At 59.8% G+C, this 20,928-nt stretch overlaps 1 protein-coding gene across 4 annotated transcripts in view; it reads right to left on the bottom strand.

Annotated features, from left to right (window-relative positions):
- Window positions 1-20,928, bottom strand: part of KIF21B (kinesin family member 21B) — a 47,711-nt gene that overhangs the window by 12,845 nt on the left and 13,938 nt on the right. For 2 of the 4 annotated variants that reach the window (XM_087424311.1, XM_087424312.1), the window contains exons 4-27: window positions 19,818-19,967; window positions 19,608-19,742; window positions 19,103-19,270; window positions 18,668-18,783; window positions 17,973-18,168; window positions 16,620-16,809; window positions 15,798-15,861; window positions 15,462-15,680; window positions 14,996-15,083; window positions 14,506-14,623; window positions 13,469-13,660; window positions 11,352-11,551; window positions 8,048-8,155; window positions 7,442-7,510; window positions 6,779-7,011; window positions 6,436-6,583; window positions 6,018-6,212; window positions 5,827-5,928; window positions 4,467-4,632; window positions 4,232-4,283; window positions 4,000-4,057; window positions 3,055-3,260; window positions 2,903-2,977; window positions 1,115-1,228 (exon numbers count right to left, since the gene is read on the bottom strand). In XM_087424311.1, coding sequence (XP_087280437.1) covers window positions 1,115-1,228; window positions 2,903-2,977; window positions 3,055-3,260; window positions 4,000-4,057; window positions 4,232-4,283; window positions 4,467-4,632; window positions 5,827-5,928; window positions 6,018-6,212; window positions 6,436-6,583; window positions 6,779-7,011; window positions 7,442-7,510; window positions 8,048-8,155; window positions 11,352-11,551; window positions 13,469-13,660; window positions 14,506-14,623; window positions 14,996-15,083; window positions 15,462-15,680; window positions 15,798-15,861; window positions 16,620-16,809; window positions 17,973-18,168; window positions 18,668-18,783; window positions 19,103-19,270; window positions 19,608-19,742; window positions 19,818-19,967 — 3,362 coding nt within the window. The remainder of the gene's footprint in view (window positions 1-1,114; window positions 1,229-2,902; window positions 2,978-3,054; window positions 3,261-3,999; window positions 4,058-4,231; window positions 4,284-4,466; window positions 4,633-5,826; window positions 5,929-6,017; window positions 6,213-6,435; window positions 6,584-6,778; window positions 7,012-7,441; window positions 7,511-8,047; window positions 8,156-11,351; window positions 11,552-13,468; window positions 13,661-14,505; window positions 14,624-14,995; window positions 15,084-15,461; window positions 15,681-15,797; window positions 15,862-16,619; window positions 16,810-17,972; window positions 18,169-18,667; window positions 18,784-19,102; window positions 19,271-19,607; window positions 19,743-19,817; window positions 19,968-20,928) is intronic. The other 2 variants (XM_087424313.1, XM_087424314.1) reach the window with 1 other exon arrangement.

Raw genomic sequence — 20,928 nt, 5'->3', positions numbered from 1 at the left:
TCTGCACCATGTATGGGCCCCAAGGCCTAGACCACTGGACAGGACAAGGCCTGGAAGACCAGCAGGCTGGGAGGGCTGGAGTCCCACCCCAATCCTTCCCAAAAAGAGACCTGCCGATTGGAAAGACATGGAGGGGGTGCCCTGGTTGGCATGGGCCGGGCTTGGTACATTCCCCCCATGGGAGCTGAGCCAAGGTAGGTTTGGGGATCCCAGGACGGGCGTTTCTGTGGGGAGGCGCTGACGTCAGGCACCAGGCGCGAGGACTAGCACCTTCTGGCCCGGGCTCCCCTGAAGGATAGCACTGTCCCCGCTCAGGGTCGAGAAGCTTTCGGGAGCCAAGAGAGGAACACATGGAGGACGGGCGCCCCTTTCTCGAGGCAGCATCCCCCCGTTAGGAACACGTGCCGGCACGCATCAGAGCCCCGGGTTCTGGCCCAGCTCCGCCACTGTCTAGGTGAGTGTCCTTGGGCCCCTCTTGGAGCCTCACTTCCTCATCTGTAAAATGGGGAAGACAACTCTCATGGCTGATAATGTTCAAATGAATCACAGATGTGGAGGCAGGGTGCAGCGTGAGGGTGCCTTCTGAACGCACGGCCTTGCTGTCTACACCCATCATACTAGTGGTAGTTACAGCAGTCCAAGAGGAGCTGTGAATACAGGGTGAGCTGACCCTGCAGGCGGAGGTAAGTGGGGGTCTCTTTCTGCTAGGATAGTGTGCAAGGGCCCCGGGGACCTGTCTGAGCAACTGTGGTGGGAGGGGGCATGGCTGTAGCTGAAGGAAGGGGCTTCAGAGAAGAATCAAAGAATCCAACATCAGCAGGGGAGGATTCAGGGGGCAGTCCTGGGGGGCCCCCTGGGAGCCTGACTGCCCCGGCCCCCTACCCTGTGGCTTCCCTCCTGCCCTCTCCTGAGGTTCCAGCATACTTGGGGGACAGGAAGCGCCCACGGTCAGGACTGAAAGGGCAGAGAGGCCAGGAGAGGGGTGTTGGGGCCTCCTCTCTCAGAGGGACCCAAACAGCACGGCTCGGTCTGCCCGCTGTCCCAGCCCTGCCTGTGGCACCACCCGCAGGCCCCTTCCCCTCATCGTGCCCGCCCAGGCAGGCCTGTCTCTTACTTGTCCAGTGCTGAGCCCTGGCTCTGATTGCTGGTGAGACGAGAGAAGACGTTACGGTCACTGCGGGGCCGCGTGGGAGGGGACGAGGGGGGCGTGAATCCCACGTCCACGGACCTGGTGTGCAGGGTCAGAGGGCAGCACTGTTAGTGCCCACAGGCTCACACTTGCCATGCTCGCAGCACCACTTCTGGCTCGGCTGTAAGGCCCGCGGGGCAGGGATCCCAGAGCCAAACCCCCCATCAGCTCCCAGACAAGGCCCTTAAACAGCTCATCCTCCTCATTTGTGGATTCCATATTTGGGGATTCACCTACTCGTCAAAGTGCATTTGTAACCCCAAAATCAATGCTCGCAGTGCTCCCGTGATTCTTTGCAGACACAAACAGAGCAGCAAAAAATCTGAGTCCCCAAAAGCACACGATCCCCGCTGGAGTCAAAGGAGGTTTCACTCGCCTTCCTGCTCCAGCTCTCACAGCGTAAACAGGTGACTTTCGTGGTCTATTTAGTGTCACGTTTTTTGCATATCTGTACTTTTTGTTGGTGACCTCACTGTTTGAAACGGCCCTAAGCCTAGAGCTGAGGTGCTGTGTGGTGTTCCTGCGGGTAGGAAGGCCGTGACGTGCCTTATGGGGAAGATATGGGGGTGAGGTGAGCTTCGTTCAGGAGTGAGTTATAGGGCTGCTGGCCATGAGTTCAACGTGAATGAGTCAACGACATATATTAAATAAGGAGTCTTTAAGCACAAACACACTTGAGACAAGGTTCTATACTGATGGGTTGGTGACAATGTTGTGACCAGAGGCTCGTGGGAAATGAGCACTATATTCCTCTAAGAGCAGCAGGTCAGAGATCACGATGACAACAGAATGTAACTACCTTGGATAATGAGGATCAACAGCATCCACAGGGAAGAGCCTACATCCCCGCTGTACTGCCCCATTCCAACACCCCAAGGTCCCCCTCTTTGGGAAGCTGTCAGTAGTCGTCATGATGACTTTGGAGAGCCATCACGAGTTCACTGCATTTTCGGCATGTTCTCTCAGTGCCGGGGTGAGGTGACACCTGTGAGGCCCCAAGTGTATATGTATCCTTGCAACCCCCCCCACAACGAAGACCCCTCAGCAAGCCCCGGCATCTGCCCAGGCTTCAGGGAGGAGGAGGGGCTGGGAGCCTGAGCAAGTCCTCCCTCCCACCAGGCAGGTGGCAAGAGGTCCCCTTGAGTCCCTGTTCTTCCACTATTTAGCTGTGTGACCTGGGGGAGGCCACCAAACCTCTTTGAAAATTAAGTCCACGGACCAGATGACCAAAGAGGCATCCGGTGATTGGCCTCAGCTCTGTGGGGCCTGGCCCTGGGACCGGCTGGCCAGCTGGAGTTGCCCACCCTTCTGCAACCAGCTCTCCAGTTTTTCTTTAAACATCTCCATTCCTCTCACATGACAAGACCTTCAAAAGGGCTGCAGCCTCCCAAGGCCCCATGGTTGTGGACAGGGTGAAGCACGTGAGTACAATGACCAGTCCAAGCGGCTACGAGGCCACCAACATCGAGCACACATCACGTTTTTTAGCAGTAGGTGTGGCCACCCAGTTCAAGGTGCCGTGGAGACTGCGTTTCCTGAGCCCACACCTGACTGGGTGGGGAAGGGACCACGGGGGAAGCTGAACGACCTAGTCAGACTGGTCCAGATCAAACAGCGCCCATGATGATCTAGAGAGTGGAACATCACAGCGATTCAGGCTCCCCAGGACCAGACCATGGCGATTCTGGGGCAGGTTCCAGAATGTGCTCTTACCTAACGGGCTGTCCTCGGTCATACGACTTCCTTCGGGTCAGAGGGGATGTCTCCGTGCCTCGGGACTGCCGGGGGCTGGGAGAGAAGGGTCCAGTGAGGCCCAGACCCAGCTCCCCGCCCACCCTGCCCCCCACGCCTGGCTCCCTCCTTACAAGGTGCTCCCTCTGGTGGGCAGGCTGATGGTGCGTGAGACCTTGTCCCGGTAGAAGTGGTCTCGGATGGAGAGGCCTGCCCCGTCCTCCTTGATCTCGACGAGGGAGGCCAGGGACTTGGTGATGTTCTTGGTGGAGATGTCCAGTGGGGGACCCAGGCACTCAGCTGACACGGCCTTCATCTGGGCAGACAGCTTGGGCTCACCCTGGGGAAGGGAGGACTGGGGTGGACCAGTTGCCCAAACGGCATGGCACAGAAAGGGGGAGCCAACAGTTCTAACCAGGGGAAGGGTGCTGCCTTGGCCTAAGGTAGAGGAACCAGACATCACCCAGAGACCGTCTCTCAAGGCTTCTGGAGAATCTGAAAAAACAGAAATGTTTTTTCTGCTCTGTTGGAACCATGCAAACAGAATGTGCAGACTGAGCTCTTTGCCTCACCAGCCAATCACCAGTTTACCCCAAAACTATGCACAATTTGCTGGGCCTGGTCTGCAGTTTCCTCTCTTCTCTCTTGAATAAATCCTGTTTCTTGGTTCAGCCTAATAACTGATCCCTGGCTGGCAGGAAAACTCGCTCCTTGCTGCTCCCATCCTGTGGAACCAATCATCTGTCCGCAGAGTGACTAGAGGTCTAGACTCCGTCTTTGACTCAGAGCAGGAGGTAGAGTCTTGGGCGGGGAAGGGGACGCTGTTGAAAGCAGGGCCTGTGGCTACGGCTCCAGCCGTTTCTCCCACCCTCCGCCCACCTCAGAAGGAATGGGCTGCGACCGGTTACACACCGGGCACCTCCCAATTCCAGGCTAGATCCTTTCTGGACCTCCATCCCAGCTGGAGGCAACACTGAGTTGGGGCTGGGGCTGAGGGCAGAGCCGCAGGAAGGCAGGGACCAGGCCTGGGGAGGCTGGTCCTGCCGCAGCCTGCGGTCTGCCTTCTGACAGGGGCTCACCTTGAACTTGAAATCATCGTGGCTCGTGGAGCCTTTCATGGTGAACGACTGGGAGAAGCTAAGGAAGAAGCAGAGGGTGTTCAGGATCCTGACAGCCTGTGCTCTGGCTCTCTGGGACTTAGAGCTATGGGTCCCAAACAGTCCCCAAGTCCAGGCTCAGCCCTGGGGCCCTACAGCCACCCCTCAACCCCAGCCCCAGGGACCCGCTCCCACTGCCAACTTGGAAACTCACCTCCCCTCCGAGAACTCTGAGATCTCCTCATCTGTGCTGGCATAGCCATTCTCTGTAGGAGGGAGGGAGGGAGGGCACGAGGGTGAGAGGGGACGCCTTCCTCCCGCACCTTACCCACTGGGATCAGACCGGGCTTCTGGGGCAGTTCTGGGGAAGCAAGGGGCTCCCTAGGGGCTGGAACCAGGGAGCCTGGAGTTCCCAGGTGCTGCGGGGCCTCTGCCCGCACCCGCCGTACCCTGCTGCACGTTGTAGAGGAGGGCCTGCAGCTCAGGGTGTGCCTCGGCCTTCTCGCGCAGGGCATCCAGGAGCAGGTGGTTCTGGGAGGAGCCCGCTATGTCGCTCTGCCTCAGCCGTCCCTCCAGCAGCCGGATCTGGGCCTCCTTCTGTGCCACCTGCAGCCCCTGGGGGCAGGGAGTGAGCCTGGGTTACCCTCTCCAGCCTGGGGCTGCGGGCACTCCCATCACTGCTCTGACACCTGCTCCCAACAAGCCACCTGAGAGGGCAACCGCTAACTCCAGACATCACCCCTGTGCCTGTCCCCGACCTGAGATGCACCCCAGCCTCATATACACATGTCAGGGGAGTCGCCTTAGGACACACTCAGTTATGGATTGAATTGTGTTCTCCCCAAATTTATATGTTGACACTGTAACACCCAGGACCTCAGAATGTGACTGTATTTGGAGACAAGGCCTTTAGAGGGGTACTTAAGCTAAAATGGGGTCTTTAGGGCAGGCCCTAATCTGTATGACTGGTGTCCCTATAAGAAGAGGAGATTAGGACACAGACACAGCGGGAAGACCACAGGAAGGGAGAAGGCACCGTCGACAAGCCAAGGAGAGAGGCCTCAGGAGAAACCAACCCTGCGGACACCTTGATCTCAGACCCAGCCTCCAGAGCCGCGAGAGAATAAATCTCTGTTGTTTAGGCCACCAGCCTGTGGCACTTTGCTATGGCAGCGCTGGCAGACTGACACTTTCCCCGAAGACACAAAGCAGAGCTGAGAGCTCACTGGGGACCCGGCGAGGAGACAAGGAGGGCTGTCTCTCTGCCCTCCTCCAGAGTCACTGCATGCACGCAATGCAGCTTCTGTCCCCAAGGCCACAGGCTCTAGGACGAAGGAGACATGTCCTCCTCTGGTCCTCTGGCCAGCTCTCTGTCAGGGAGGGAGGAGAGGAGCACAGGACACACCAAGGGACACCTGATGTTCTAGCGCAAACCCTCCTGGGTGGAATGCGGGCCGTCTGTTTGTCTGTCTCCTGCTGCCCCACCCCAAACACACGCACACTTCTCCCTCCACCTCCAGCAGACTCAAGCCCAGCCCTGCTGCGGACGGGCCTGCGCCAGCACAGAGGTCACCTCTAACGAGGCCACGCCACACCCCTTGCATGTGTCATCTTGTTAAAGCCATGAGCTTGGTGTGGTCACCACCCTTGCTTTACAGCCTTGGAACCAGAGGCTGGGAAGGGAGGCAGCTGCCCTGGCCTGTAAGTGAGGCAGGTCACGAGGAGCCAGGCCTGCGGGCATCACCACGACGGCAGATCAGAGAGACACCGGAGCCCAGGGCCCGCCCAAGAGGTGAGCTGCTGGCCTACCTTGTCAATGGACGCCTTGAGGAAGTTGTCCAGCAGGAGGCGGGCCTCAGCCAGGGAGCAGGAGCTGATGACCACTGATGTGTCCGTGGAGTCCAGCTCCTCCTAGGACCGGGAGGCAGATACCCCTCGTCACCCAGGACTGCTGCTGCCACGACCCATGCATCCCCCCCCCGCCTCCACCCGGCTGGCACCTTGGTCTCCTCCAGCTGCACGATGGTGGCCTGGCAGTCGGTGATGCTGTCGTTGATGTAGTCGATGTTGGCCGCCAGCACCTCGATCTCCTCAGCCAGCTCCTGCAGCCCCTTCTCCTCCTCCGGGCTCTCGGCCTGCAGCCGCTCCCGCTTCCTCCGAAGGGCCTCCTGCAGGAGGAACAGCTCCTCCCTTTTCTGTGGGGGGAGAGACGGAGGTGAGGCCTCAGGCTGCTGCCCAGCCCTGCCCGCAGCTCCCCCAGCACCTCTGGATCCCAGAGCAGGCACAAGGAGCAGGGGGACAGGGGACGAGCAGAGGCCCCGAGAGCGAGAGAAGTCAGCAGCGACAGCGGGCAGGCGGAGGAGAGCAGATGGGCGGGAGGGAAGGCAGCGGCCCAGCTCCTCCAGGACCAGGCCCCACCTTGATGAGCCGCTCCATGTCTGCCTCCAGGTTGACAATGGTCATCCTCTGCATGACGATGTCGACGATCCGCCGCTCCAGGGACTGCCACTTGAGCCTCGCAGCCTGACTGAAGCTCTGGCCGGCCCCCTTCTTCTGGAACTTCTTTCTGGGAGTCACAGGCAAAGGGGATTGGAAAGGACCGCTCTCAACCTCTGCACCCCTGTGAAGCCCCTACCCAGAGCTGACAGCTATGGGGACCTATCACAGGGCCACCTCCCCAGAGCTTGCCTCTTCCTGGTCCTGCCCCTACATTTCTACCCCCTCTGCCCGCACAGGCCAGGGTACCACCCATCCACCTTACCTGGCCGGGCGGGTGCCACTGACAGTAGGTGCGGGGTGGTCCCCCAAGAAGTGGTTGATTTTGCGGTTCCACTGGCGCACGATGCTGGAGACGGAGCGGGCCCCTGATTCAGCCTCAGACGAGGTGGTACTGGCCGACACCTCAGCCCCCGAGTCCAGCATGGGTGGCTTCAGTCCTACACGCCCTGCCACCCGCTCAGACATGGGCTTGGCCAGGCGCCTCAGGGCAGAAACCTGGGGGCCGAGAAAAGAGGGACCTGGTGAGCAGGGTACCCTGAAGCCCACGAAAAGGCCCAGACTGGGGGGTACACGCAGGGAGAAATCAGGGGCTGCTTTGTCCTGGCCTGGGCTTAGGACAGAGAAAGGGCCAAGGGCGTCTGTCTGATGCAAAATGAACACAAAAGAGACTTCCACTTTTTTTAAAATTAACATCTCAGGCATTTAGGAGCAGAACCTGTAACCCGCCCTCCAGCCTCAGCTCGCTTGCTGAGAAAGGCCCTGCTAACAGGCCTCACACAAGGTCTGCAAGATCGTGTTTGGTGAGTGGAAGAAGGGGGAGCCACGGGGGAACCGTCCCCCTCCCCTGTCCCTTCCTGTCCCTCTAGCCCTGGCAGAACTCTGGAGAACGCAGCAACGCAAACGCAGGGGAAGGGGCCTCACTCACCTCCTGGGTTTTCCTTCTCAGGACCATCTCCTGCTGTCGCTTCTGCGACTCCAGAGCTCGGATCTGAAACTGAGAGAAGCGGGGCAGGGACCACACTTAGGCACCACGTCTGGCCTGCCTGGGCTGGGACCGGGAAGGTCTGCCCAGCTCTGTAGGCGAAGCTGGGTTTCGGGGTGATTCTTGTGCAGCCAAAACTTGCTGATAAAACGGGATCTGGAGTTTATCTCCCTTTCCCAGAGGTCACCGTGCAGGCCCCTGTGTCTGCAAAGGCAAGTCCCCGGCCTCTCCTCCCCACCGTGGGCGAGGGATCCTGGACTAGCTGGCTTGGCCCTGCTGGGGCTTTCCTGCTGGGCTGGAGGCTGCACATTTCTGGCTCTGGCTTGTGGGTGAACTTGGGCCAGTTCCTGCCCCTCTCTGGGGCTTGCGTCCCTCCCCTGGACAACACAGGGGCTGGACCAGAAGCCTGCAGGGCCAGCCCTCTGTGACACGCGGTGCTCTGCTCCAAGCATGACCTTTCCCACTCATGGTGGCAAGAGCTGAGGCCACGTGGTGGGAGGGGCGGCCGGCACCCGGGGAGGCTGGGAGATCCCCAAAGGCTGCCCTCACCTCCTGCCGCCGCTGCTCCTTCCTGAGCTGGGCGATCTCCCGGTTCCTCTTGGTCTCCACCAGCCGGCGTCGCTGCTGCTCCTCCCGCATCTGCTTCATCAGGGCCACCTGGGATGGGGAGAGGCGGCGTGAGGCAGGCCGGACACGAGGCGGCCCACGCCCTCCAGGGAGAGGCCAGCTCTCAGGACACTGGGCAGGCTGGTCGCCTGCCGGGCAGCACTGGCTCGGGGCACGGGGTTCGGAACGAGGGGCCCGTCCCGCACTCCTCTGTAGGAGTTGCAACTGCCCCACCATCTGGCAACCTGCTGAAAGGCATGGCCAGCCCAGCCATGCAAGTGTAACCACTCTGCAAGGTCCAGCTGGCCCCCACTGCTCCCAACGTCACCGCCCCTGGTGGCCCTCAGCCAGAGCCACTGTCCCGGGCCTGGCCATTCCAGGAGCAGCCCGGGTTGCCGAAGGCAAGTAGTCCCACCTGGATGGGGCACTTTCCTCTCTCCCGCCCTCAGCTGTGCTGCCCGCAGGGCTGAGAGGGTTGGGGGCCGATTTCAGGGCCAGGCTCACAGTGACAACAATAAAGCCCAGCGTCATTTACGGAAACCACGCTGTAAGCCAGGCCCGGTTCTTGTGACTGTCACGTGAGAGGCGTTATCACTCCCATTTCATAAACAAGGAAACGAGCCTCAGAGAGACAAAAGTGACCTAAAGTCACAAAACCAGTCAGGAATGGCCAGACTTCTGGCCTAGGTCATTTTGCCTCCAAAATCCAGCTCTCACTACAGCCCCAGGATGGCCCCATGGCAGCTCAGAGCAAAGCCAGCAACCAGAGAGAGAGCCTGGACCCCAGAGTGCTCGGAGGCCCGGCCAAAGGCACAGAGCATCGTGAGTGTGGCCAGAGATGACCCAGCATGAAGGACAGCCACGCCTTCAGGCCTTGAGGCATCTGCCGCCACCCCACAGCTCCGGTGCCCAAAGCACGAGGGCAATGCACATGGGGCTTCAGGTGCCTTCCGAGGGGCTGGGGCCTGAGAGTGAGGTGCAGGTTCATCCTTCCTCTGCCACTGAGGCCTCAGACAACACGAGGAATGTCACCAGACTGCCCTGTCCTGAGACAGTTGGAAGAGGAAACGGCAGGGCGGGAGGCAGGCTCTGTGGGGTGGGTCCACAGGGAGGAAGAGGGCTCACTGCTGCGGCCGGGTCTCTGGGGGCCAGAGTGAGCCTTCTCCCCAAGGCCTGGGACTGGCCACCCCACGCCCTGACTGAAGTGGACCTGAAGACCCTGAACCAGAAGCTGTGTGCAAACCCCAGAGGTCAGTGTCTTCTGGGGTCAGGGGTCGAGGCCTCCTGTGCCTTCCTGGACAAAGCCCCATCTGCCCAGCTCTGCATGTGTGGCCGAGCCCCGTGGAGGTCATTGCAGGGGTGAGGGCCTCAGAATGGGTGGCACATTCCAGGCACAGGACGGTGCTGAAATGGACACAGCAGCCAAGACCAGCATTATTCTGCAGGTGTGACGTAGTAGGCAGTGGCCCATCTCCTGAGGAGACCCTGGTGACGGAGGGCCCCACCCCAGTTTCATTCTGTAATCGTTGGGCCCGGCAGCTGACCTGCAGGGGAGGGTCCTCGGGCAATGGCTCTCACGGTGTCTGGTTAGAATCCCTCGCTGCTGCACCCTCTGTCCTCCCAACAGAAGCCGGGGGCCCCTGCTGGGTACCCCCAGGATGGCCTGGGCTGCTCTTTCCAACCTCTGGCCTGGGCTCACAAAGTGCTGTTAGAGGGCAGAGCTTGCACCTGGCTGAGGGCCCAGCCATCCTGAGCTGGAAACCCAGGAACATGCACAGATCCTCTGTCCTTCAAATATATCTGGCGCATTATGTCATTTTTCCAGGCTTCAGAGCCGTGGGAGGGTCCTCCATCACAAGGCTCCACAGCAGGGCCGCCCCGCTGAGACGGGAGCCAGCCAGGACAGGCTGGGGCTGCCTGCAGAGGCACCAGCAGGGAACCTCAGGGAGATGGAGTGAGGACGCAGACAAGACCCCCCAGAACTGCTCCCGGAGCTGCTGCAGGATCGCATCCCCATGGGTGTGCTGCTCCACCAGGAAACCAAGACCCCCGGGCCCTCCCCCCACCTGACCAGGGGGCACTGGGATCCAAGCTCCTCCAACTTCATCTTGGAGCCTCCGTCTCAACACCCCACACGGTGGAAGCACTGAAGTAGGAGAAAATGGGGCTCCCTGGGGCCAGCCCAGAACAGGCTGGTCTGAGTACAGCACCCTGGTCAGGCCGACAGAGCCCTTGGACGTGTGGCCCAGGCTCGGCTGGAGACAGAGCCAGCCCAGGAATGGAGACTGAGCCTAACTGACGGCTGAGCGTCCCTTCCTCTCAGAGACTGCACCACCATCACTGCCTTGCCTCTCTCCTCTGCACACTGGTCAGCCAGCCGGCGTGGATGCAGTGACTGATGGCTGCCAGGTCCACACCCCTGTCCCACCTGCCTCAAGCACCGGGTGCTCCCCTCTGGTGCCCGTTTCCGAGACCAGCCCTCCACAGCTTGCTGGGCCTGGCCCAGGGCTGGCGAGCTGGGGTTCCCCAGGGGCTGAGGGCCAGGGCAGGAGAGCAGGACCAGGAAGGCCTGGGGGAGGGAGGACATAAAGGGAGCAGGGATCTGCCCGGCCCCAGGCAGCAACGAGAACACACCCAGACACGGAGGCAGAAGAGCCCAGCCCAGAAGGCAGAACCTCGGGGGCCGGCCCCAGGCCCCAGAGACGAGAGTACCCTGAGGATGGCAAAGTAGGAGAGGGAGGCACGTGCCACATGGAACACATACCAGCGTGGGAGGCAGAGAACTGAGCCCGCGTCCCAGCACTAGCCCTCGGTGCTGGAATTAACTTCTCCGAGCCCCACTCACCCAGGCCCAAACGGGAATAACAACAGGACTTCTCTCTTGAGGTTCTCCTCAGGGCTGAATGTGGTCGCACGTGTTAGGCGACCAGCCTGGAGCCTGGCCACAGCGAGCACTCCGACAGTGTCACTGTTGTTATCATCACTGGCAGCCTGCCCCAGTGAGAGGCCTCACATAGACTCCGTGCAGCCTGGAGGCAAGGGCAGTGGAGACGCCCACCACAGGGACGGCGTGAAGCGGGGTCCCTGGAGCCCCTCGCCTGCCTCCCCACACCTGGCTAAGAGGACAGTGTCCTGGACAACACTGTGTGCCCAGAGGATTGTCCACACAGACAGTAATGATCATTTCTAACACGGTGAGTGGGTTCTAAGACGCCGGCCCTTGGCCCCCGAGGCCGCCCCGCCCTACCTTGGCCCTCTTCATCTCGGCCACCTCGGCCTGCAGCTTCTTCAGCTCCCTCTCGTAGCGCGACTGGTTCTTGAGCAGCCGGGCGTGCTCCTTCTGCGCGGCCTGCAGCTTCTGCAGGTCCCGGTTCATGTCCCGCAGCCTCTTCTCGTAGTCCGCCCTGATCTTGTTGGCCTTCTCCTCCGTGTAGCACTCCATGGTGCCTGAGAGCACAGGAGGGGCTGTCAGCGCCGTCCCCGCGTGTCCCCGTCAGCTGCGGGCTGGGACGGGGAGGCCGGGGCTCCAGCCTCATTGCGTGACCTTGGGGGTCACACCCTTCCGTGCGCCCGTCTCTTCCTCTAAACAACGAGGGCATCAGACTAGGAGACGCTCAAGGCCCCTCCCCGCCCCAACATTCTCTCGGTCCTGAGGGGGTGTTTCCCCTTGAGGTCTCTGACCCCTGGTCACCAGCTTTCTGTGAGGGTCCTGAGGGCCACTCATGCTGGCGCAGTTCCGACCCACGATTGAAAGAAAGGGCTGGGGCCGGTGGGAAGGGGGAGAGTTAGCAGAAGACAGAGCGATGAGGACCAGGCAGAAGAACGCATTATTCTCCACCTTGACCTTTCCCACCTGAACTGCCAACAGAGATCTCCACATGGAAGTTTCCCAGACATCTCAGACTGGACAGCTACGAACCCGACTCCCAATCTCCCCACCCAACAGTCCTCCTCGTCCCAGAGAGTATCATTACCATCCTTCCAGAAGCTCTGGAGACAGCCTTGGCTCCCCTCTCCTGATGCTCCCACCCAAGCAACCAGCCAGGCCTTTTGTCTCTACCTCCAAGATACATCCATCCACCTGGCGACACCTCCCACCCCACCCCCACCCCGTCATCTTCCACCTGGCTCTTCCTAACAACTTCCTAACAGGTCTGAAGCCTCCACTTCCACCCCCACACAGCAGTCAAAGGGGCCTTTTTTTTTTTTTTTAAAGATTTTGTTTATTTTATTTTTTCCCCCCAAAGCCCCAGTGGATAGTTGTGTGTCGTAGCTGCACATCCTTCTAGCTGCTGCATGTGGGACTCGGCCCCAGGATGAACGGAGAAGCGGTGCCTCGATGCGCACCCGGGATCCGAACCTGGGCCACCAGCATCGCAGCGCGCGCACTTAACCACCAAGCCACAGGGCCGGCCAAAGGGGCCTTTTGAAAATGCTTTTAAAATTTGCACCATGTCCCTCTCTCAAAACTCCGCATCTTCCCACCTCCCTCTGCAAATAAGCAATGTGCTTAAAATAACTGACATGGCCTGATCTCATCTCTGGCCGCTGTCCCCTCTTACTGTGCTCTAGCCGTCTGGCCTCCTGGTCACTCTGCCCACAGGCCAGGCACACGCCCGCCTCAGGGATTGGCATCTTCTGTTCCCTCTGCCTGGACTGTTCTTCTGGGTGCTCATTCTGCTCGAGCACTATGTCACCTCCTTCAAGTCTGCTCAGATGCCACCTTCTCAGTGGAGTCTTCCATGACCATCTTTTAAAACGCCAACCCAACCCCGGCATGCCCTGCCTCCTCCCCATCTGTATTTTTTCCATAACACTTATCACCATCTCATGCTACAGATCCTGCTTGTTTATCTTATTAATATCTGTCTCTCCACCAGAATGTACACGCCGTGATGGCAGGGTCTGCTCACTCCAGTATCTCCAGCACCTCGAATAATGTCTGTGCTGTAAGACGTAGCCCACAGATGTTTGCTGAGTAAGTGATGAATGAACGAATGAGTAATTGCATCAACAGGCTGAAGAGCAGTGTAAGGAGATGGAATGTGAGAAGGAGGTTTGTCAGTAGGTTCAAAGAAAGATACTCAAGGAGCTGAATGCGGAAAAAGGCTGAGGAGTGTCATGTGCACATGCCTGGGGATAGAAACGATTCTAATACTTAAGACGATGGTAAAAAATAATAATTTAAAATGTAGCATAGGAACGAGGGTGAGACATAACTTTCCGATTGTAGGTCAAAGGGCCACAGTTCAGGGGTCAGAAGCCCTGCCCAGAAGACCAGGTAAGTCCCAGAGGTGCCAGCCGCAGGGGAGGGGCCCCAGGGAAGCGAGGGTCCGGGGGGCTGGGGGGCGGGCGCCAGCTCACTGAGGTTCTGCAGCACGCGGTCGCGCTCCAGCTGCGTGTCCCGGATCTTGTTCTGCAGCAGAATCAGCTTCTCCTCATACTGGTGCTTCAGGGTCTGCAGCCGCCGCTGGCTGTTCTCCAGCTCGTCGATCAGCTTCTGCTTGATCTCGATCTCGCACGTCAGGTCGGCCAGGTCAGCCTGGTAGTTCACCTCTGGGGGCAGAGACAGGCTTGACCCAGCACTAGGGGCGAGGGGGGAGGCGCAGGGCCAGGGGCCTTCCTTTGGTCAGCCAGGACCAGTGACCAGAGGCTAGGGGAAATGATAAATCCCACAGCAGGTAAGTGCCGTCAGATGGGGCGACACATTGAAAGAGCAGCCCAGAAACGTCAGGCTGGGCTGGGAGCCTGTGGGGTCAAGGCATCCCCTGCTGGGCCCCAGAGGCCAACGTGCACCTGTCGTAGTTGACACAGGACTACTTGGGTGGAGGAGGGAGGGGGCAAGGATGGAGAGCACCTCACAGGGCTCTGGGTCAGAGACGGCGCAGGGCGGAGCTGATGGGGCAGGGGTCCTATTTGAGGAGTGGGCTTTGGCAGCAGCCCGGTCTCCACTGAAGGCCAGCTCTGATCCACCACACTAGGGGGAGTCACTACACCCCTCTGGGCTTCTGCAGCAGTGACCCAGGGCGAGCTCCTAACAGGGCTCCGTGCACAGGGCCGCTGCGACGGCTGACAGAACCAGGCCACGGAAAGGGCCAAGCTCAGCACAGGCCCGGCATGCAAGGAGCACTCAGTTGGGTTTGCTGCCATCATTATCATTACTGCTGCTGTTGTTGTTACTGGCTTCACATCTGGGAGTTCTGGGCTCTGGACAACCTCTATCTTTGTGAACTCAAGCAGGGGCCAACCCCACCCCCGGAGCATCCGGCTCAGGGTCTCGCATCCAGGTCTGCCCCGAGCAGTTTCTCTGGGCCCAGCGCTGACCGGCAGCCTCGTACCCGGGCACCGGCCACCTGGCGTCTTACCTGCCCCAGCCCCGGCCCCCAGCCTGGCGCACCCACCCTTCTCCTCGGGGTCTGAGTCTGAGTCCACTAGGCTCTCCTCACTGCCCGAGTCCTCATCTTCATCCTCACGCCCCTCCTCCTCCTCACAGCCACTCTCGTCTCGCTCTTCTTCCTCCTGGGCACAGAGCACCATTAGGGGTGGGCCGGCGGCCCCTCCGCACTCAGGCTGGGCCTGGCTTCAGGAGGGGGGAGCCCAGAAGCAGAGGCCTTGTGTGTGTCGGGAGGGTGGGGAATGGGGTGGGCTGCCATCGGGGCCCCTTGTGCCCACCCCCACCTCCCACACAGCCTGGGCAGAGCCCCTCGGGGACGGCTCCCTCTCTGCATCACCCACTTGGGATGGAGCTCACCATGGCAACCAGTCAGAGACACTAGGAGGCCTAGGCTCACCTGGAGGCAGACGCGGCCCCTCCCCTCCCTGCACGGGGACGTTGAGGGGCCCCCACCCCAGCAGGGACATAGGACAGGCATAAGTGGCGGGCAGGCCCACCTCCTCGGCCTCGGCCTCGGCCTCGTCGGTCTCCTCACTGTTTTCCTGCTGGAGTTTCGCCCTCTTTTTGAAGGCTTCTTTCTCTGGGCTGCCCAGGAGCGAAGGGTGGGCCAGGTTAGGGGGCTGAGCCGCCTTGAGCTTGTGGGTGGGGGTGGGAGGGAATGTCTCATCCAGAGTGCACGGAGACGGGGCTGGGCTCCTGCTCTGCAGAGAATGGGTCTCTGCTTGAGCCCCCAGCCCAGAACTAACCCTGGGTAGCCTCCACGCTCCCTCTCCTCGGGGAAAGCACAGCATTAGGGAGAGCTGGGGGCTTCTGCCCCAAAGGCTGAGCAAGTTTGCTCAGTGAGTTCCCAGGTGACCCGGGGCGGCCCCTCCGGAACACAGGCAGCAGGTCCCCCTCCTGGGGGCCGCCCCGTGAGAGCCCGGGGGGAGGGCTCTCCGGGGAGGTGGCTGGCACTCCACTCACCTCTTTCTCCGCTGCCTGACCTCCTTCTTCTTGAGCCGCTCCAGGTCCTGCTTGGCCCTGCGGATCACCTCGGAGGCATCCTCCATGCAGCTGGCAGGGCTGCCCCCAAAAGCCGGAGCAGCCGGAGACGCACCCAGGGAGTAAGGGCTCCGAGCCGAGGCCCGAGAGAGGCTGCGGCGGAGGGACTCGTTCATGGCCTCGCTCTCCAGGAGCTTCGTCCTGCGTGGGGGAGCGAGGGTGGGGCCGGGTGAGCGGCAGTGCCCTGGCCTGGCCTGGCCAAGGCCTCAGTGTTCCCAAAGACACTGGGGCGTTCCCAAGGCCACCGGGCTCACTCACCGGAGCTCCTCAATCTCCCGGATGTAGTTCTGGATCAGAGCGCCGATGGCCTCATTGCCATCACCTGGAGGGAGGAGGAGGCAACAGAGAAGATAAATAACAGTGAAGACCTCCTGCTCTAAACTGGTGGTCTTGTATCTGCGCCTCCAATAGGGTGGCACACATGGGCCTTTTCCAGAAAGGAATATTTGTCAGAGAAAGACTTGTATGTGTGCACAGAGATACACAAGCGCTGTTGGTAACAGCAGGAGATTGGAAATAACCTAAATGTCCTTCAATAGAGGGTCATTATAATAAATTATCCTTCATTATCATGTGTGGAACATCGTGCAGTTTAAAAGAATTAAGTAGGTTTGTATGTTTTAATACGTAAAGATCTCTAAAGCATAATCTGAGTGAAGAAGAGACGTCATAGGATAATTCATATGACCTCGTAACAGAAAAAGAAAAGTAGCTCACGTTCACACGCACATACAGACGCGTATGTGGGAATCTGCATCCCTACGTGGAGCAAACGTACTGAGAAAGGAGCAGGACAACGTGCCCGCGGCTACTTCTAAGAAAGAGAGGACATGGGGTGGACAGTCAGGGACATAGGATTTTGACCTTTCACTTTATATACGCCTGTTAATCAAGGAGGATGGATTCTTGTATTACTTGGGTCATTAAAAAAGAAGTTTCATAATTAATTTAAAAAATGCATAAATGAATTGATCTGTGAATTGACTGGCTGGCCCAGCCCGCCCCATACCCTGGGGTGGGTGTGGGGAGAGGGGCCCCAGCCGGGCGGTGCTCCGAGCCGGCCTGCTGCACCCCACTCACCGGCCTTGGCCAGGAGCAGGCTGGCCTCCTGGCTCATGAGGTGGGTGACGCGGTTATTGATGGCGTCAATGGCCTCCTGCATGGCCTTCACCCGCAGACGCAGCGCCCCGTTTTCCTTCTGCAGCATGGCGTTCTCCCGGAACAGGTCACTGTAGCCCTCGGCACCATCCTCCCCAATCACCCGCTTGCCCTGGAAGGGGAGGGCGGGGGCAGTCAGGAGATGGAGCTCCTGGGGAGGGGAGGGAGTGACGGACAATGCCCCCACCGCCACTGCCCTGGCCTTTCCCTTGGCAGGGCAGCATGTGGTCTCCCCCTGCCCCAGACACACACACACAACACACAACACTGTGTTTGCGTCTCAAAACACAGCTCCTGTCTCCCAATGCTCAGAAACCTTACATGGTTCCGCATGACAACAAAAAAGTCCAAAATTTGTAACCAGCCACTCCAGGCCTCCCACAACCTCACCTCCACCCATCTTTCCACTGCTCGCCTTCATATCTCTGTAAATGCTAACCCAAAACCCTGTGGGAGTCAGGCCATTGAAAGAAACGAGTAAGTCAGCCTGAGTGTGAGACAACAGGGAGCGGTGGGGATGGGAGCAAACAGAGTCCCAGACTCCGTCTAAAAGGGGCAGCCACTGTGCCAGTCCAGCCAACCTAGTGCCATATGTTGTTAGATCTTCAAATTTTTAAAGAAAAACCTGGAACTTCCTAATTTTGAGAAAGGTTGACAACTAAGTTGCATTCTTTTAAAATAGAGTAAGACAAACCAAAACCCACTTGTGTGCCAGATTTCAGGCCATGCGCCAACAGCCTGAGTCACATGGAATCAGACACTTCCCCCACAGCACCCATTTTTCCTATCTCTGTTCCTTTGTGCTTGGCTTGTTCGCATCCTGGAACACTGTTCTCCTTCCTTTTGCTGAAATCTCATTCATTGGTCAAGATGCATACAAAAGGCCCCTCCTCCATGAGGCCATCCCTGACCACCTGAGTGAGTAGGGCCAACTCTCTCCTCTGCCCTCCCCCCAGCACACTGGACCACTCGGGCAGTCCCCATCAACTGTTCTTAGTCTGTACTACAGTCTAGGAGGCTCATCTGGTCCAACACAGCGTGTTCAGCAGACATGAAAACACCCAGCAGAGTCTGTCCTGCGCGTCAGATCTATGCAACGCAAGCCACGTGCCCTTCTTTCTCCTAGTACTCCACAACCCCGAGGGCTCCACCTGCCCGATTCACCGGCGAGAGCCTCTGATACTGAGCGTCACGGCTGGCACACAGTGACGCTCAGGAAATGGGAGAAGGGGAGAGTGCTGAGGAACGGGGCCGCGGGGCTGGGGGCGTGCTCACCGCCTTGTACTCCATCAGCTCCATCTGCAGGCGCGCGATCTCGGCCCGCAGCGCGCTGATCTGCTGGCTGGTCTTGTCCTGGTTCACCACCACCTTGTTCTTGATGTTGCGGGCCCGATTGGCGTATTTGAGTGTGTTGAGCGTCTCCATGAAGTCGCGGTCTGAGGGGCTCACGCAGGCGATCATGATGGTCTGGCTAGGGGTGCGGCCGGGTGAATGAGGGACCCGGGCCACCGCCAGCCCCAGAAGCATCGCCTCAGAGCAGAGCTCCGGCTCCCACCCCTTCCCCACTGCCTGACGCCCCAATGACCTGGCATTCACCAGGGAAGAACCAGGACATGGGGATCCCAACCACCTGGCTGCGGGGTTCCTTCCCACAGTGAAGGCGGCTGTGGGGTCAGGAGGTCGTGACGTGTCATCGCCAGAGCCACGCCCCGCATCACCTTAGCTCTTCCCACCTATCACCCCACTGGGCTCTATCCCTTCCTTCAGGACTCTCTCTCTCTGTTGTGCAGACAAGGAGACTGAGTTCGACCGTTATCGGCCAAAGGTCACCTCCAGGTTCCTGTCTCCCAAGCCCACAGCCTGGGGTGGGGGGCCTACCTCGTCCACCCGGCCCTCATGCTCCAAACCCTCACGTCAGATTCTCCGGGAAGCCTGCCTCCCGCCCTCGCTGGACGCTGGCTGCCGGGTACCTGTTGCCCCCCAGCGAGTCCTGGAGGAGCCGGGTGAGCTTGGAGTCTCTGTACGGCACGTGCACCACCTTCTTGCTCTGGTCTCCCAAGGCGCTGATCACGTTGCCCAAGGCCAGCTGCGGGAGACAGACCCCGGCACTTGAGAGGCACTCAGGGAGGGAGGGTGGGGACAAGATGATCCCCAGCCGTCCGAGCCTGCCTTGCTGACCTCAGCAGCCCTCGGGCTCCCGGGGAGGGTTTATAGGTAGATGTGATAAATTGGGGAAGTCAGGGATGGGGGGAGGGTGAAGGACCAATGGCCTAACAGTAGTGACACACAGGTGCTTGGGCCGGCAGCTGGTAAGAGACCAAGGAGGACTGGGCAGCCGTGGGTCATGGGCCTTGGAAGGGTCTGAGCTGTGCTGGCTGCTGAGGTGGGCCCTGCCATGTGCCTACCAGGCCACAGTTGATGGAGATGCCCTCCTTGGCCCGCTCGCCGGTGGCCCCTGTCCGCTTCAGCCGCTCGGAGCCGGCCAGGTCCACAAAGTGAAACTTGGCCGTGAGCGTCTCATACTCACTTGTAGGAGCCGTGCCCTCGGGCATCCCGGCCACTGCCTCATTCACCTGCAGCAGAAGTTGGTACCTGAGTCGCCAGCCCCCGGCCCCCCTTGCTGCTCCTCTGCTCTCAGCCCTGCCCCGCAGTAATGCTGTCTACAGACACCGCACCCCTGCACACGCAGAGCATCTGCCAGCTCACACAGTGCTTGCACATGCCTGATCCTCATTTAATCCTCCCAACGACAGAGGTATGGTCACCCTATTGCACAGAGGAGGTAACTGAGGCTCAAGAGAACAGAAAGAGAAGGATCAGCAAGTGGCAGAGGCAGCCCCATGGCTCCTTTCTCCGCCTGCCCTCCGAGGTGCCCCCATAACACCCGGCTCCTGGCCCGTGGTGCCTCACCAGGTCGGGCTGGGTGCACAGGCGCATCTGGCACACGTGGATGGTGAAGATGGCGTGGGAACGGGAGCTCTGCACGTTCATCTGGGTGCTGGCCGTGGTGCGCGACAGGGCCCCCTGCTTCAGGCACTGGATCAGCTGGGGGGGAAGCAGGAGTGAGGACTGGGTGGCGTGGGCCGGCCCTGCCCGCCCTGGAGTCCCGTGGACACGCACCTCCTCCTGGGAGCTGATGAGGCGGGAGGTGACGCCTGTGGTGTAGATGCCCCCGTTGGCGTCCTCATGGATCTTGATGTTGGACCTACGGTGGCGGGCGTCAGGGTCGCGGGTGCTGTCGAACAGGTCCAGGATCTCCTCGTTGTAGAGCTGTGCGGGAGGGGACAGTGCTGGGTTTGCGCGGCACATGGCGCAGGGCCCCAGAGGGCTTTCTCCTGTTTATAAACCTGCTCCATCTGCAGATGTGACACTGAGGCTCCGGGGGGTCGACTTGCCAACCCTGCCCCCTCTGGGTTCTGGATTCCATGATCTTTCTCCTGGACAGGTGGGGGCAGCTGGGCCTGGGCAGAACTGTTCTGAGGTGCTGCTCGCCACGGAACCAGCATTCAGCAACTCTCATGCTGGCAGGGGGCTAAGGACCTAAGGGTGACAGGGGCTCGGGTCCTAGATGTAGATGAGGAAGATATGACCATAATTTGGGCTGCTCCGATTATGTTACCAGGCTGGGAAAGAGGCGGGTGGACGCAGTTCCAGATGAGGGTGGGGACGAGCAGGGCTCAGTGGAGACCATGGGAGCCACGCCCTGATCCCGATGGTCCCTGGGGGTCAAGGTGACGACAACCCCCCCATGTTGGGGCATGAGGGCATGGAGGACGTCCCACCGTGGGGAGGTGGCCCCCATTTCAGATGGTCTCGGCCTTGAAGATCCCTGTGTTGGAATCACTGGCAGGGAAAGTGTCACCTGCTGGAGGGCTGGGAGGTTCCCCAGGCAGGGAGCTGGGGCTGGGAGCAGGAATAGGGATAGGGCAGGTGGGTCAGCGGCCAAGGAATCCTGTGGGGGGGAAGGGGAGGCTGCAGCCCTGGTCATCTGAGGCTTTGATGGCCTTAAAGAGACAGAAATACCCCACAGGAAGGGGAAGAGGAGATGGAAGGGACTGGTGCAGACCTGGGTGCCACCTGTCTGTCTGCTGGGACAGACACATAGCATCATTTAACCCTGGAGGTCCACCCTTTGGCATGTGTTTTCTAGGAACTGGCCTGCGCTTTGGGGATCTCCATGGCAACAGAATGGAGAAGGGAAAACAACGAGATGAGAAAGCTTATAGAAGTA

The sequence above is a fragment of the Ceratotherium simum genome, chromosome 36, assembly GCF_057802395.1.
Source record: "Ceratotherium simum simum isolate JZ-2026a chromosome 36, ASM5780239v1, whole genome shotgun sequence".
NCBI classification, from domain to species: domain Eukaryota; kingdom Metazoa; phylum Chordata; class Mammalia; order Perissodactyla; family Rhinocerotidae; genus Ceratotherium; species Ceratotherium simum.
Note: the sequence above shows the minus strand (reverse complement) of the source record. Positions and strands in the feature narration are given on the sequence as shown.